The following is an 18,368-nucleotide window of genomic DNA, read 5'->3' on the forward strand; positions in this document are numbered from 1 at the left end:
TTGCAGTTTTACACTGAAGAGCATGTTTTCTGAAATTGTTCCAAAATTTGTAGACTCAGTTTTTTGCAGATTGGTGAAGCTCTGCCCATCCTTACTTCAGAGAGACTCTGCCTGTAAAATGCACCTTTTACACCCAGTCATGCTACTGACCTGTTGCCAGTCAAGATACTTAATTGCAAAAGTTGTTTTTCATTCCCACTTACTTTTCCAGCCTCGTGTTGCCCTGTCCCTACTTTTTTGAGATGTGTTGCTGCTATCAATTCAAAATGAGATAATTTTTTCACAGCATATAAAATGTCTCAGTTTTAACACTTTATATGCTGTTTATGTTCCATTGCGGTGGTTCCCAACGTGGGGGACGCCAGACAGTGAAGGGGGTGCTTTCCCTTAAACAAAGACAAACTTCATATGATTAAAAACCATAAATGTTATCTATCATTTTAAAAAAATATGGTTTAGAGTTTTTGTCCATGATGTTCAGTGCAATATCATGAGCGTTACCACTCAAGAAGAAGGAGGTCCATGATCTCTGATGGCTTTTTGGGGATGGCATGGGCTGAAAAGTTTGGGAACCCCTGTTTATGTAACTAATACATGGGTTTATGACAGTGTTACTTGAAAAATACCTTTGCAAGAGCCACAATCTAAGTGGTGAAAAGTGGCAAAAACAGCTTGAAGTAGCAACAGAAATAAGTTAAAGGTGGCAAAAATGGTCAAATAGCAGCAAAAATGGGTGAAGGGGCGAAAATGGGGAGGAAACAGTGGAAAAGGGTCAGAAAGTAGCAAAAATGGGTGAGAAGTGACCAAAAAAAAAAAATAACTTTGAGGTGGCATAAAAATCGGCAAAAACATGGCAAAAACGTGGCAAAAAATGTAAGAAGAAGGGCAAACAGCAGTCAAAACATAGGAAACAAGTGGTATTTAATGGCAAAAGGTAGCAGAAATGGGCAAAAATGGGGAGGAAAAAAGCAAAACTTGGATCAAAGTTGCAAAAATTGGCAAAAAAGGTAGGGAAAGGTATAGTACTTGATGGCAAAAGGTGGCTAAAATGGGCAACAAATTTTGAAAAATGGCAAAAATGAGATAAAAGTTGCAAAAAGAAGTTGCAAAAATGGGCAAAAAAGGAAAAAGTGGTATTTAATGGCAAAAGGTAGCTGAAATGGGCAAAAATGGGGAGGAAAAATGGCAAAAATTGAATCGAAATGGCAAAAATTGGCAAAAAGTTAGGAAAAAGGTTGGATACTTAATGGCAAAAGGTGGCTTAAATGGGGAAAAAAATTGTAAAAAATGGGATAAAAGTTGCAAAAAGAAGTTGCAAAAAAGAAGGAAGAAAAGTGGTATTAAATGGTAAAAGATAGCTGAAATAGGCAAAAAGTGGCAAAGAGAGCTTCAAAAGGGCAAAATGGGATAAAAGTGGCAAAAATTGGAAACAAGTGGCAAATAGAAGTGGCTAAAATTGGAAAAAAAAAATAGGAGAAAATAGGCCATTAAATAGGTATTTAATGGCAAAAGGGTGAAAAGTGGCAAAAAAAAAAAAAAAAAAAAAGGTGAAAAGACCAAGAAAAAACTTCCGCCTTTTTAACGTTTTCATGGGGAATAATATTTCAGATTAAGACATAAGAGCCACAAATAATCACAAAAGAGCCACATGTGGCTTCAGAGCCACATGTGGAGTATCACTGGTTGTTGATATTTGCAAATTATTGCATTCTATTATTTACCTTTCAGTGTCCCAACTTTTTTGGACTTTGGATTGTAAAACCCCTGAAAAGAGGAGTCAAGGATCCTTGAGCAGCCATATACGTTGAGTGAAAGATGGAAAATTTGATGTGTTTATCTACTGAGTTAATGCAGTGTAGTTTATTTGTGCAGGAATAACATGTGCTGACAAATCTGTATGCATTAGGCATGTTACAGTCGACATGTAAGCAGTAATTCATCATGTCTTGACATTGAAAATAATTATTTACAGTGTTTTGAATGATTGCCCTATAATTAACTAATGATTCAATGGAAACACTAATAAGAGATCAAAGGGGTCTTTTATTGTGGCGGGACAGGGAGGAATTTTTCCTGAGAAACAACCAAACAATACTCTCACTTTCCTACTGTAGCCACAGATGTTGATGTTTCATGTTGTATGCATTAGCTTTGTGGCTACTCTTATAAACACACATGTGAACAGCCATACTGTTTTCCCCGCTGCTTGTTTATACAGTGTTGAATAATACAGCGTGCGTTCAAAGCCACCAAGAGCTGTGACCACCACTCAAATATTGGTCAGAGAGCTGACACCGGAAAGGCGTAATAGACCAAGTGCCACTCAGGCTGAAGGAGGGATTACCTCATTCAACAGAAGGTGATTCTCTAAATAGAACCCAACACGCTCAATTTCCTCTGCCCGTCACGCACACAAACACTCGCCGCCGGACTCTGTAACCCTGTCCGACGACGGCGTGTTGTGTAACCTCTGTGCTCGCCTTCTCCCACATCTTCGTGTCCTTCAATCTGGTCTGAAGGTGCACAAAGAAGCATGCAAACAGGTCAATGGAGCCTCTTGTTGTCTGGAGGTGATACTTCAGCCATGTTTGTGTGAGTTTGCTTAATGTTTGCAGGTGCATGTCTTTTTATAGCAAATCTGTAAAATCCGTTCATACTTATATGTCTAGACTGCAGATTTAATAGTAAACCGCAGATGTATAAATTGAGCTTATTTCTAAGTGTTCCTTTCTTCCCCCTCTAGTGCTGGAAATTCATTTTGGCTGTAAAACGAAAGCTTCCAACATTTGCTTTATTAAAGGATGATGTTTGTGGTTGAGTAACAGCTGGCCACCCATGTGGGTTGATGGTAAAAGTCAGGAATGGTTATGGCTGTGGTTGTGGCTCAGGTTTGTGAGAATTGGATGCATCAGCTAAAATATGTGGTTGGTTTTTAAGAGCTATAGACTTGTGGTTGTGACCGAACAATCCAACCGTCATGGACCTGAGTTGGTATTTTTTTACAAGCTGGCTCTACGTGGTTCATGATGTTCAGGTGATGATTCCCCCACTCAGGGAGCAGCTCAAATGTTCACCACAAAAACAACCACCCCCTCTTCCCTGCATGACACCAAATCCTCAGCCTCGGTGTACCTATAATCTCTCTGTGGCAGCGTGGTTTAGGAAATGCCTGGCAGCCTGGATTCACACACGTACCACTTAGGGGAAGTGGAGTCAGAGCACCTTCAACCTCACCTCCCCGGCGCTGTTGATTTCATTAGTGGGTAAACGGAGCAGTTAGGGAAATGAGCGCTTGGCTCTCTCTGAGCTGTGGTGTCTGTGTCTCTTCTGCCTGTCTGAGGAGGCCACTTGAGATGATGCTGAGTTTGGATTTCGAGGCTGTTGAGTCTGCTTTGTGTTTGCCCAAAGCTTTTGCATATTAGCGTTTCAGCTCGGCGAAAATGGCGTCCAGCATGTGTTCGAGAACGATCGCATGCTTCAGGTTTGGTTTATGTCTGTTTCTCTGATTTCAAGATGGTTTGGGGAAAGATCTGTGAATTGTGCTGTGAGCGGGAGAGTGGCATTTCTGTTTAGTGTCATCAGGTGCACTTGCCAATGTGTGTCTGGGTTTCATTTGGACATGGCTGGGGTTTTAAACAGGACACACAAGGGCAAAGAGCCTCAATGGCATTTCTACGTCTGTGAACCAAGCAGCATTTTGTTTTGGCATACTAATGTTTATTTCAGAACCAGATTCAGATTTATTGACCAAATATGCATACACAACAAGGAAAGACTCTGGTTAGCTTTGCTCTCAATGTACAGGACTTAAAAATGAGATACCAAAAAATAAATGAAACTGAAAAAAGTAAAAAAAAAAAAAAAAAGATTTACATATGTACAAGCCCTTTTATTTTTTTCTAGTATATACAAGTCTGTTAGCATTGATAATATGGTTGGATGGGCAAAGGGTTCAAGGAAGCTGACTACACAAGATCAGAAATTAAATATGTGAGGATGTGGGCAGATTTACATGAGATTAACTAACTTTAACTTTATCATGGTTGATTAGTGCCAATATACACATGAAGTGAGGCTTTTGCACAGAGAGCTTTCTCACAGTATTTAAGTTACAGTGACTACATATAATACTTACAATATTTGGGAAGGGTAAATAGATTAACAAAGGGCATATATGCATATGAAGTGAGGCATTTACAGCTGTGATTTTAGCTATGGTAAATAGATTCATTAGTGCAAATGTACAGATGACGCAAGGCTTTAACAACAGTGAACAGAGTAACTCTGTGACAGTTGAGTAGTCATCAGAGTAACTCTGTGACTGCTGAGTGGTCATCAGAGTAACTCTGTGACTGGTGAGAGGTCATCAGAGTAACTCTGTGACTGGTGAGTGGTCATCAGAGTAACTCTGTGACTGGTGAGTGGTCATCAGAGTGCCTCTGTGACTATTATGTGGTCATCAGAGTAACTCTGTGACTGTTGAGTGGTCATCAGAGTGACTCTGTGACTATTATGTGGTCATCAGAGTAACTCTGTGACTGTTGAGTGGTCATCAGAGTGACTCTGTGACTATTATGTGTTCATCAGAGTAACTCTGTGACTGTTGAGTGGTCATCAAAGTTTGTGACAGTTGAGTGGTCATCAGAGTAACTCTGTGACTGCTGAGTGGTCATCAGAGTAACTCTGTGACTGCTGAGTGGTCATCAGAGTAACTCTGTGACTGGTGAGTGGTCATCAGAGTCATTCTGTGACAGTTAAGTGGTCATCAGAGTGACTCTGTGACTGTTAAGTGGTCATCAGAGTAACTCTGTGACTGTTAAGTGGTCATCAGAGTAACTCTGTGACTGGTGAGTGGTCATCAGAGTAACTCTGTGACAGTTAAGTGGTCATCAGAGTAACTCTGTGACTGTTAAGTGGTCATCAGAGTAACTCTGTGACTGTTGAGAGGTCATAAGAGTAACTCTGTGACTGTTGAGTGGTCATCAGAGTACCTCTGTGACTGGTGAGTGGTCATCAGAGTAACTCTGTGACAGTTAAGTGGTCATCAGAGTATGTCTGTGACAGTTGAGTGGTCATCAGAGTAACTCTGTGACTGGTGAGTAGTCATCAGAGTAACTCTGTGACAGTTGAGTGGTCATCAGAGTAACTCTGACTGGTGAGTGGTCATCAGAGTAACTCTGTGACAGTGAGTGGTCATCAGAGTAACTCTGTGACAGTTGAGTGGTCATCAAAGTAATTCTGACTGGTGAGTGGTCGTCAGAGTGACTCTGTGACTATTATGTGGTCATCAGAGTAACTCTGTGACTGTTATGTGGTCATCAGAGTAACTCTGTGACAGTTATGTGGTCATCAGAGTAACTCTGTGACAGTTAAGTGGTCATCAGAGTGACTCTGTGACTATTATTAGGTCATCAGAGTAACTCTGTGACTGTTAAGTGGTCATCAGAGTAACTCTGTGACTGTTATGTGGTCATCAGAGTAACTCTGTGACTGTTATGTCGTCATCAGAGTAACTCTGTGACAGTTGAGTGGTCATCAGACTAACTCTGTGACTGTTATGTGGTCATCAGAGTAACTCTGTGACTGTTATGTGGTCATCAGAGTAACTCTATGACAGTTGAGTTGTCATCAGAGTAACTCTGTGACTGTTGAGTGGTCATCAGAGTAACTCTGTGACTGGTGAGTGGTCATCAGAGTAATTCTGTGACTGTTATGTGGTCATCAGAGTAACTCTGTGACAGTTGAGTGGTCATCAGAGTGACTCTGTGACTGGTGAGTGGTCATCAGAGTAACTCTATGACAGTTGAGTGGTCATCAGAGTAACTCTGTGACTGTTGAGTGGTCATCAGAGTAACTCTGTGACTGGTGAGTGGTCATCAGAACGTTTCTTTGACAGTTGAGTGGTCATCAGAGTAACTCTGTGACTGTTATGTGGTCATCAGAGTAACTCTGTGACTGTTGAGTGGTCATCAGAGTAACTCTGTGACTGTTATGTGGTCATCAGAGTCATTCTGTGACAATTGAGTGGTCATCAGAGTCATTCTGTGACAGTTGAGTGGTCATCAGAGTAACTCTGTGACAATTGAGTGGTCATCAGAGTAACTCTGTGACAGTTATGTGGTCATCAGAGTAACTCTGTGACAGTTGAGTGGTCATCAGAGTAACTCTGTGACAGTTGAGTGGTCATCAGAGTGACTCTGTGACAGTTCAGTGGTCATCAGAGTAACTCTGTGACTGTTATGTGGTCATCAGAGTAACTCTGTGACAGTTGAGTGGTCATCAGAGTAACTCTGACTGGTGAGTGGTCATCAGAGTAACTCTGTGACAGTTATGTGGTCATCAGAGTAACTCTGTGACAGTTGAGTGGTCATCAGAGTGACTCTGTGACAGTTGAGTGGTCATCAGAGTAACTCTGTGACAGTTGAGTGGTCATCAGAGTAACTCTGTGACTGTTGAGTGGTCATCAGAGTAACTCTGTGACTGTTGAGTGGTCATCAGAGTAATTCTGTAACAGTTGAGTTGTCATCAGAGTAACTCTGTGACTGTTGAGTTGTCATCAGAGTAAGTCTGTGACAGCTGAGTGGTCATCAGAGTTAGTTTGTGACAGCTGAGTGGTCATCAGAGTAATTTTGTGACAGCTGAGTGGTCATCAGAGTAACTCTGTAACTGTTGAGTAGTAATCAGAGTGACTCTGTAACTTTTGAGTAGTCATCAGTGACTCTGTAACTGTTGAGTTCTTATCAAATTAGGTTAAAAGACACAAAGTATTTGCAAAGCAATTCAAAAACACTTTTCAAAGATGCAAAACATCTACAAGAAAATTGCAAACTGATTGCAAAGAGATAAAAAATGACTAATAAGATACAAAATAACTACAAAAAGATGCCAATATATTCAAGGGTATGTAGAATCACAACAATAAAGTGCAAAATGGTAAAGAAAAGTTGCAAAATGACAGCAAAGAAAATCAAAATGAGTATAACAGATGCAAAGTTATTGCAAAGGGATGCAAAAAACCCTTTTTAAACATGCAAAATGACTACACAGACCTACAGCAGGGTATGAGTGACAAACAACAATGGAGAGATGCAAAATCAATGCAACGACAAGCCATAAAGGTACAAAATGACAGCCAGTAGAATCATAAATTACTAAACTAAAATGCAAAATGACAAAAAAAATTTCGAATTATAACAATAAGATGAAAAATAGCAAAGAAAAGTTGCAAAATGAGTTTAGAGACACAAAGTAATTGCAAAGGGATGCTAAACACTTTTTTTAAGGTTTAAAATGACTGCAGAGACCTGTAGCTGGCTTTGAGTGACACACAACAATGGAGAAATGCGTAGAAAAACAAAAAGGTACAAAGTGACTGCAAAAAGATGCAAAATTACTAAACTGGGATGGAAAGTGATTGCAAAGAGATATAAAATGACTGGTAAGATTCAAAATACCTACAAAAATGACTGCAACATTGCAAAATTACTACAAAAAGATGCAAAATCAAAGGAAAGGAAATCAAAATGAGAATAAAAGTGATTGCACAGAGATGCAAAGGCACCTCTGAGGGATGCAAAATGACTACACAGATACCTACAGAAGGTTTCAGGTGACACACAGCAACAGCAGAGCTTAAGCATCAACAAACATCAAGAGACCAAAAGATCCACTCCTAAAGACTCAACAACTACATAGTGACACTAAATAACTGCCAAGCACAAAAGCAAACCATAAGAGACACAAAACAGATGTTAAGATACAAATGTCAAAATGAGAATTCAAACATCCACAAAGAGATGCATAATAGCTCTGCAGAGATGATCTTTCAGTCTGGTTGTTTTGCTCCTTCAGGAGGGGTTGGGGTTCTTTTAAGATGTCTGTGCCTGGAGGCCCATTTTCTCATAATCTGTACATGGATGTTGTCATCAGACATTGTGTTCAGCTCTTTGACAGCTGTCTGGAAGTAGGAGCAGCGCAGTGATCGCTATGAATAATGATGGTGGTGCCCTTTTCCAACCGTGGGTCAGACTGTCCCTTATTTCCTCGTTAATGCCTCTTTTCTCTTCTGCTCTTTCGTTCTTTTGTGTATTTTCTGGTCTAATACTGTAACGTGTGTAGCTAATTCTTTTTTCAGCTAAATCTGTTTTATATAAAATGTCACTCAGCCTGCCAGGCGAGGCTCCTTCGCTGTAACTTTGGATGCCGCTCATGTTTAAAGACCGGGGGAGGCTTTGATTCACTAGTTGCTAGTTCTTTCGTGATGGCTTGTTTTATATGGACTGATTTTATGTGAAAATAGGGGTGAGTAAGGAGTTTTGAGTACTTTCAATTCGCCCAGTGTAACCACTTATCAGAAGTATGTTGTGTTCTCATGCATGCTGAGTGTATGTGTTCTGTTACGTGGGTGTTCTCTTGTGTGAGAGCGTGCACTAATCTCGGTCCAGCAGTGGCTCGCGGTGGCCAGCCAGAGAGGATTGCGTGAGATTTTTTAACGTCTGCTGAGCTTTTCAACAAAAACACTTGATAAACAGATTGTTGAGGTCTCTAAACCACCGTCTGTGTCTGATCCTCGTTCGTGCACAGTCTCCGAGTCTGAGTAAGAGTGTGTCGCTCGGGTTCTTTAGAGAGTTTGACGCCTGCAGAAAAGTGGGCATCCAGAGCTGCCTGCTAAATTACATCTACACCAAAACCACAGACCTCCATACCAGACGAGCTTCCCTTCCAGCCAGTCAGCAAGTCGGCCAACGACCAAACACTGCAGCACCAATACTGCTCTTTCTTTCTCTTGTTTATTTCCTTTAACATCTTTTTCTCTGGTTCCTTCATATTTCATACACAAAGATGTGGTGTGAAAGTTTGAGGTAATCTTTCTTCCTGGCAAAAACACACAACATTATAAACAAGCAATAACAGATGCAGCAGACTCACGCACTCTAATTGCTTCGACCTCAACAGAAACCTGGTTTAACACACTTAAATGGCTGTAAAACAAGAATTTGACAGCCTAGCTATGTGGTTGCTAAACAATCAAAGATTAAGCCGAGGGAAAGCTATAAAGCAGACGTGATCTCTGCGCACACGAAGGCATATTTTTCCAAGTATTTCTGTGTTGAAGTCAGCTGTTCATTCACAAGTTTGCTCTCAAGCTCTGCTCCCAGTTTCTGCTGTGTTTAATTTGGAGTAATTTTCAAATTGAGAAACTGTCAGATCATATTCTAATTAGAAAATGTCAGCTTGCATCCGTGCAACTGCTCTGCCATATTGTAAACATCCAGAGGGAACTCTTCTCATTGATCCAGTCATGTCTGCAGAGTTTTAACAGCCTTTCATACACACTCAGTGACAGACTGGGAATAGTAAAAAGCAGGAGGAAGCTTTGAGGTAATCAGATCTGCAAGAAAATGCAACTTGAGATCAGAATTTGCAGGAGGGAGACTTAAGACTTAATCATGTGCTTTTATGCCTTAGAGAGACAGTACTGGGGATGGACTAAGAAATCCAGGAGAGAAAGTTTGGAGTGGCATATAAGAAACGAGCCACAGGCTGGATTTTAACCAAGATCGCCCACCCCAGGGACTACAGCTTCTAATGATATTAACAGGCAGCTATTTCACTATTTGACATTTAAATTGTGTCCAATCGACTAATCTAAGGAGGGGAAAATGCTCCGAAAATGGTCATATTCATCACAGGGTTGTTGTCCATCCATCATCCATCCATCCATCCATCCATCTTCTTCTGCTTATCCGAGGTCGGGTCGCTGGGGCAGCAGGCTAAGCAGGGAAGCCCAGACTTCCCTCTCCCCAGCCACTTCATCCAGCTCTTCCCGGGGGATCCCAAGGTGTTCCCAGGCCAGCTGGGGGACTTAGGGTAACTCCCAATTCTCCCCTTAACCCTCAATCTTAAATTAAAGCTCAACCCTCAGTCTTACCTCGCCCCTCAAAACCAAGTGTAAGGGCTATCTCGTGACTTAGAAATGGGACACCCCTTAATAGCAGTTACGGTTTCAGACTGTAGAGGGCAGTAATGTGCCAGAACTGCATAGTCTGTCGGTTCAGAGGAAGAAGAAGAAGAACGAGAACGCGTTGATATTCAACCAAATAATATGTATAAACACCACAAACACAGACATATTGAGGTGAAGGTCACTGTATAACACCGCCATTAGCTAATGCGAAACACCAGTTGTAACTCGTGGGCTTGTCCGCGACGGCACGGTTTCCGGTTTATGATCATAAAAATAAAAGTAAAAGTTATGCTACAAAAAGGCAAATAATCCATAAAATAACATTAAACTAAGATATTGGGGTGGTTTTCTTCATTTTTAGATCTCTATTAACATAGAAATTTACATTTGTAGCTTGATTTCTTCCCCACATTCGCCACCATCTTTCTCTGAGTGATAATCCTCAATACCAAGGGAGCTCCAGGAACACCCCAACTTGAGGGAGATAAAGCCCTTAAATTCGCCTCTCAACTCAACTCTTGGGAGAATTGGGACAGCCCTCACACTTCGCGGGAACACGTATTTTGAGACTGAAGGTTAAGATTGAAGGTTAAGATTGAGGGTTAAGGGGAGAATTGGGATTCATCCATAGTCTCTCCAGCGTGTCCTGGGTCTTCCCCGAGGGAAGTCCCTCCCAGATGGCCAAGCTTCTCACCTTATCTCTAAGGGAGAGCCCAGACACCCTGTAGAAGAAACTCATTTCAGCCAGGGTTGTTGTCAAACCATTCGTTTTCTTGGGCTTATCCGGGGCCGGGTCGTGGTGGCAGCAGGCTAAGCAAGTCGACCCACACATCCCGCTCCCCAGCGACATTATCCACCTCTTCCTGGGGGATTCCAAGGCGCTCCTAGGCTAGATGAGATATATAATCCTTCCAGCAAGTCCTGGCTCTACCCTGGGGTCTCCTCCCAGCTGGATGCACCCAGGAGACCTTTACAGAGACCACCACAACTGAAGCCTTTGAGATGAAGGAGCAATGGCTCTACTTCAAGCTCCCTCCGGATGTCCAAGCTCCACACCCTATCTCTAAACCTGGGCCCAGATACCCTCCTAAGGAATCTCATGTCAACCACTTGAACCCAAGGTCTCATCCTTTGGTCATTACCTAAAGCTTGCACCCACAGGTGAGGGTTGGAACAAAGATCAACCAGTAAATTGGGAGCTTTGCCTTGCGACTCAGCTCACTCTTCACCACAACAGTTTGGATCAAAGTCTGCAATACTGCTGACTTTGCATCAACTTGCCTGTCAGTTTCGTGGTTCATTCTACCCTCACTACTGAATAAGATCCTGATATACTTGAACTCCTTCACTTGGGGCAAAGACACTCTCCCCAGCTAAAGGGAGTAATCTGGTATAGACGGCGGGTTATCCTACAGAGAATCATGGCCTCAAATTCGGAAGTGCTGACCCTCATGCTGACCGCTTGGCACTCAGTTACAAACCGCCCAAGTGCTGAAGAGGCCAGGAGCGACATCATCATCCACACTTGATTGCACCTAGAAATCCTGTCCCTTAAAATCACATGGTCATTGTGTTAGGTATGCTGAGTAGAGCCTGGCTAAAGGTAGCACTTAGCACTTCAGTTGAGTAGTTATACATGAGTTATCCTCAATAGCCTACATACAACTTTATTTCCATTTCTAGTTCAAAATACTGTGCTGTTCCTATGACATGCTAAATGCTAAGCTTCTCATGTATATGTCTGGTGAAGTGGCTCAGGCAGAAAGACAGCCGCTGTTGATTAAAGCTGCACCAGCTCCCTGTGTTGGGAGGCTTCATTGCAGTTTTTAAAAGAGCATTTGACTGGGATTTCAGGCTAGTTTTTATTTAAAAATGCTAGAAAATTAGAATATAGCTGACATTTCTGGATTAACATGCTTCAGTGAGCTCCCAGGGCCATTATTTAAAATCCTTCCAGAGCACAAAACTTTCTTTTTCCACTGATGAAATCTTCATTTTTTGTATATACCTTTACTTTAAAGATTTATAATTTGACAATCCAGATAGACCGTTTCTCATATCACCTGCATAAGATATATTTCACATTCATTTTGGAAACCTACCATACAAAGTGTTTAAAAAGGGCAGGACAAATTCTTGAAAGGTGATTGGACAAATGTTTTGTCTGTCACATTCATTACGGGCCAATCAAATGACAAGACAAAATGAGGTAGTAACCTGATCTTGACAGGAAGTTGATGCCATAGTGTATAAATGATGGAGCTTGTCTGTGGCCAAATGAAAATGTGGCCCAATTCTGATAAAACTGCTGCCGTTCTAAAGCTACATCTAAGCTAAAAACAGTGGCGGCAACCTTTGCTATTGGTTTCCAGTACAACTGTAGCTGCCGCCTCGTTCCTCCCATAGACACTGATCGGTCTGGTGACAGACATGGAATCTGGACAATCCATCTGATTTGCAAAGTTAAAAGTTTAAGGCTTTTAGCCGTGCATTGCAAAGTCGCGTCTTCCTTTGTTCTTGCTCTAATGGTGTTCTTGCAGGATATACACTAGCTAAATCTTTTTTTTTGTTTTTTCGTTTTTTCATGAGCAGTGCCACCTTCTGCTTATAATGTTGACTCCTAGTATTCACAGTAGTGGATGGAAGTGTTAATTTTGGCAGCCATTTTTAATTTTAGTCTTAGGCTTTAGACGAAATTTCTTGTAGTTTTAGTCCCATTTTAGTCATTTCTATTTTTTATTTCTATTTTATTTATCCCAATGTAAGTTTTAGTCTAGTTTTAGTCGACAAAAACACAAAACATTTTAGTCTAGTTTTAGTGCGTAAGAAGTCCTCTGGTTTTAGTCTTCACTTTTAGTCCAAGCATTTATTCCCTTGCCTAAATCTGGTACCATATCATGGTAGTGTGTTCTCTGCACTCTGTCGAACCTGGGGTCCCTGCTTTCTACAGCTGAGAGGCAGAAGTGTTACAGATATATTGTTTTTTGACAGATTTACCACCAGAAGAGGAATATCATGGATTTTGAATGTCTGACGAAAACTAAACTATATTTTAGTCTAGTTTTAGTCATCTTGACAAAAAATAAACTTACTTTTTGTCATTTTTAGTCATCACAGATCTATTTTTGGTAGTCTTAGTCTAGTTTTTGTCGTGGAAAAAGTCTTTTGGTGAAAAGTTTTAGTCAGAGTTTTAGTCAATGAAATTAACACTGGTGAATGGTAACATGTTTTCCTTTGCCAAATTTCTCATTATTTGTTTAATTTTGCATTACATGTGGATGGATAGGGCTGCACAGCACCGCAGGGGCTAGCACTTTTGCCTCACAGTAAGAAGGTCCCTGTAGCCTGGTTGTCTGTCTCTATATGTTAGCCCTGTGATTGACTGACGACCAGTCCAGGGTGTACTCCGCCTCTCGCCAAATGACAGCTGGGATAGGGTCCAGCTCCCCCACGACCCCCAATGGGATAGAAAATGGATGGATGGATGTGGATGGATACCACACTTCTGTCATACTATGTTGGTGTAATGGGAGAAAAGTCTCCTTGATGAGGTTTGTGTGTGATTTCAGGGGCATCTGGCCATGAATTATCCGAAATTTTCATGAGTGCAAGCTTGAAAATGGTTATAAAAGAGCTCTTAAAACAACATGGATAGACCCAACTATAGTCACTGATGCTGCTCTTCTTTTTATGGTTTTATCTTCCTTGCAGTTCTTCTTCAGATTTAGTATACAGCATATTTCCTTGGTCTGAAATATATGTGCAACATGTTCGGCATAAAAAGGTCAGTCTGAACTCCCTTTGCATTCTGCATTCCACTGCTTTGTGAAACGACTCCTGACAGCCATCAGTCCAAAGACAGCTGATGAGAACACCTCAGGGGAGACTTAGAGAGGAATTTATGCCTGTTTTCACACATCATTTCACCGTCCAACGCCAGTACTTGACACCTACAGTTCATGCTTATAATACAAAAACACACTCGCTGTACCTCTGGTGGTTTCCTGTTCGCACCTGACCACATTCGTGAAAATATTTGGCTGAGGGTGATGTGGTCATTTCTTCCTGAGGTAAATTAAAGTCAACAGATCTGCCCGTCACAGCTCCTGAGGTGCCATCGAAGCAGCTGTGGGCTGGGAAATGCTGCACACGTGCAACGTACTAACAGGCTAACGCTCTCTGCATCTCATGTATAGATGTATAAACTTTTTTTCTCTCGCTCACCAATGTTGGGGATGCTGTCTGGCTTTAAAAAATGTCTGCAAAGCTGCTCATAAAAGTGAGGTATGCTTCAGAAGATGTCAGCCAACTTCTAGCCCATTTATAGCCGAGAAGCTGAGCCATATCTTCTGCTCTCCATATTTCTTAGCAAGAAACATGTTTCCTTTGATTTCATGGTGTTATTTTCAGCAGTATGTTTGCCGCTGGCTTGGATGAGACATTCTCTGCTTAAATATGAAGGGAAAAACTCCGCTTTCTTCGAGGCAGAAAACATTTAATATCATGGCTTGACTTTGAGAGGAGTCAATTCACTCAATTCAGACAATGGATTCATGCTTTACAAGGGTAGGCCGATGAAAACGGTGCTACTGAGAGGGTTTAGTAGGGAAATCACACTGAACACAATGTAAGGATTTCACACTACACTGTCACTGTGGGTGTAAATGCTACCTTTGCTTTGCCCCGTCATTGATTTGTGCTATTGGTTTTAAGGGTTGTCAAATTTTAATTGCAATCATTTGCTGAAGTGCAGTTAATTTCTTGATGCCTGTTTAAATCGAATTATTTTGCCTTTATGAAAATGTGACGTGAAAACGTAACACTGTGTTATAGATAAAATCAAGTCAAATAGATCTTTAATGTGATGTTGCCTTTATATTTTTGATATTAATGAGTGCTGCACTGCCACACTAGTGTGGTCAGGAACCATCACTTAGAGCAGTGGTTCTCAACCTTGGGGTTGGTACCCCCTTTAGGGTCACAAGACATTGAGAGGGGGTCTCCAGATGTCCTAAAGAAACTAAGAACATTTTCAAAATTACACTGTTGCCACTTTACACCAATTTTGTCACTTTTTTTTACCCCTCTTCATCATTTTTCCCACCAATTTTAACACATTTTTGCAGTTTAACACCTATTTTGATCAGTTTTAAACTCTTCCAGCACTTTTTCCTGCCCGTTTTTGACACTTCTAAACCAATTCTTGCCATTGAAGCTTGATGTTGCCTCTGTTGACCCATTATTGCCACTATTAAACCCTTTTTACACCCAATTTTTCCCTTTTTAACCACATTTCACCATTTGATATGCCCAATTTTGGTAGTTCAACCAATTTCTGCCTGTTTTTTCTTTCTCAGTTAGCCCTTTTTTTTGAAAGTTTATATCAATTTTCTATCCCATTTCACCAAATTTCCACCCATTTTTGGCAATTTCTAGCTATTTCAGTCACATTTTAACTCCCTTTTACCACTATTTATGCCCATTTCTGCCACTTTAACCATTGTAGCCATTTTTATCTAATTGTTGCCACTTCTAACCCATTTCTGCTACTTTTAAATCCAACTTTACCACCTTTTCCACCATTTTTTGCCATTATTAACCCATTTTAGCTATTCTTTCACCATCACAACAGTTGAGAACCACTGCTCCAAAATACACTAGGTGGACAAAAGTATTTGGCCAAACCTGTTAATCATTTTATTCAAGTGTTTCAATCAGACCTGATGCCACAGATGTAGAAAACCAAGCACCTAGCCATGCAGTCTCCTTTTGAAAACATTTGTGATCCTAAATGGGTTGTTCTGAAGAGCTCGGTGACTTTAAGGTACTGTGACGGGTGCCACCTTTGCAATAAGACGGTTTGTGACCTTTTATCCCTGCTGGATATTCCAGTGTCAACTGTGAGAAATATTTTGAGGAAGTGGAAGCGTTTAGGAACAACAGCAACTTCAAACTTATGGAACCGGTTTCCATGGCAAATTTGATGACAAATTGGAACCCAAATTTCCAAAGATTTTCAACAATGCATGTTTGGTAAACCAGAATATTGCACGAAAGATTTTGGATGGAACAGAATTTATGCCAGGAACAAGAGACAAGACAAAACTTACATGTTTTACACCCCCTTTTTCCCATGGTAATGTGTAAATTTTGGCCAATTTTCCAGCGATCTTGAGAAATTACTTCATTAGCATGGTACAAATTGCTCTTTTATTGCAGGAAAAGGAGGATTTTGAATATATAAAACATTCAAATTTACCAATTGTCACAAAAAAGAGTAAAATAAACGGTATGGTTGCATGTTCTTCATAGACTTTGTCACCATTTTTTTCTAGACAAACATTGGTGACCCACTGAAAATTGCTCTATGACCCACTTTTGGGTCCAGACCCACCAGTTGAGAGCCAGTGGTGTTAAGCACATTGACATTGGAATTTAGAGCAGTGGAAACTCTGTGGAGTTACGAATCACGCTTCAGATGTTTGGGTTTGGCAGATGCTTGAAGAACATTACCTGCCTGACTTTATCTCCAGTGGCCATTCTTAATGCTTCATCATACTGAGACATTTTGGACAATGCCATTCTTCTAACTTTGTGGCAACAGTTTGGTGAGGGTCCTCTTCTATTCCAACATGACTGTGCCCCAGTACACAAAGAGAGGACTATAAAGACATGGTTTAATGAGTGTGGTGCGGAAGAACTTGACTGGCCCACACAGAGCTCTGACCTCAACCACATCCAGCAACTTTGGGATGAACTCTTTCTCTTTTGTAATTCTATCTGTCCTCTTGTCTTTCAGCTGGACCATGTTTCTGTACGCATTCTGATAACACATTAATACTGTTTGTCCTCTGCTCTTTCTCCCTGCAGTTCTTTGTGTGTGACATCTGAAGCCTGGGATGCTGGTGACCATGCTGTTGGCTCCTGTGTGTGTTCTGCTGATGCTGGGTGCACGTGCTCTTGCTGGAGGCTATCCCCCCATACCTCACATGAAGTACATGCAGCCCATGATGAAAGGGCCGATTGGACCTCCATTCAGAGAGGGGAAGGGCCATTATGTTGGTGAGTGACCTCTTTGGGTGACTTTTTTATATCTCACTCTGTCCTACATAAAGTATTTTTGAACTGAATCTATATGATTCAACCTCAGAAGGTACATGAGAACCATCCAGTTAACAGGAAGTGCCTCTGGCTTTGATATTTCAGTTCACTTTACAGTATCGCGTTGGCAGAAGGGATGTAAATTTGGAACTTTCCAGTTTGCTAATTCAAATTCATTCTGATCATAGGCCCAACATCAAAACAACACAGTAAAGAACAAAGAAGTTTGCTTTAAAACAACTTCCCATGAACAAAGGACGTATCCAACATCACATTTTATGATGTGATTGATACGGAGACCCTTCCAAAATCAGCCCCCGGCTCTCTCCAGGCAGTTTCGAGGCTCATTGAAGTGTGTGTCTCCCTGCTCTGTGGGTCCAGCAGCTTTTGGCAAGTCCTCAGTTGGAGCCTAATGGAGGCCTGATTACCCACTGTTTGCTGAGCTCCACCGGGCCAGTTGTTCCCGCTGCCATCTGGATGCTGTTACCCCTCTGTTTATCACATATTCCTCAGCTGTGGGATGAAGGAGAGAGTGTGAAGGAAATAAAAATAGAAGAAATAAAAGGCTTAGGCTGGGGGGGGGATAATCACCCTGAAAAAATGTGCACGCTGTCATCATTATCATATTTGACTGTAACTACCATAACACGCTCTGGATCACATAAGATGTGCCTGGTGTTATCAGAGACCCCGTCTTCAAAGAAACGTTCAAAGGAAATGAGAGGTGAATGTTCATTTCAGGATTTGACATAGAAATGACTCAGAAGTTGGACTCAGATCAAATTAAGTGTTCACGTTTTGCAGTTAAAAGTTCCACAGAATAAAAATGTATTTTCTTAAGGAAGCAGAGCTTTTAAAAACAGATTTCAAAGTGTGGTACAAACAGAGCTAGATTTGGCATGAGAGTAATGTTGCCTGTGGCTTCTATGAATACAGAATCTCTACTGCCACTCAGTGGCCATATACCCACATTACATCACCATTAAAATAATCTGTTCGTGGCTTCCAACCATTTTCCCAAGGCCCCCTTTATTCATATCTAAGAAAAGCTGAGTCCCCCCTGGACCCACTAGGAAAATATAAACATAATATATATAAATATTACTCTCACTGGTAAAATGTTAGCATAGTAGACATACAGTAGCTACACATGATCTTGACCAAAGATCCATGTATGAGCTATCCATTATTACAACAGTGTTTTAGGGCCACTCTAGATGAAAATAATAGAGGATATAATCATTTTCAGAATTTGAAATTCTCTAAAATTAAATCATAAATTTACAAGAAAAATCTTTAC

At 41.0% G+C, this 18,368-nt stretch overlaps 1 protein-coding gene across 1 annotated transcript in view; it reads left to right on the forward strand.

The window, feature by feature from the left end:
• The window catches only part of col8a2 (collagen, type VIII, alpha 2), a 98,608-nt gene that overhangs the window by 62,952 nt on the left and 17,288 nt on the right, over positions 1–18,368 (forward strand). Inside the window, exon 2 of the mRNA XM_041809731.1 lies at positions 16,838–17,029. Within this exon, the coding sequence (XP_041665665.1) occupies positions 16,867–17,029 (163 nt within the window). The 5' untranslated portion in view covers positions 16,838–16,866. The remainder of the gene's footprint in view (positions 1–16,837; positions 17,030–18,368) is intronic.

This window comes from Cheilinus undulatus, linkage group 16 (genome assembly GCF_018320785.1).
Source record: "Cheilinus undulatus linkage group 16, ASM1832078v1, whole genome shotgun sequence".
Classification (NCBI taxonomy): domain Eukaryota; kingdom Metazoa; phylum Chordata; class Actinopteri; order Labriformes; family Labridae; genus Cheilinus; species Cheilinus undulatus.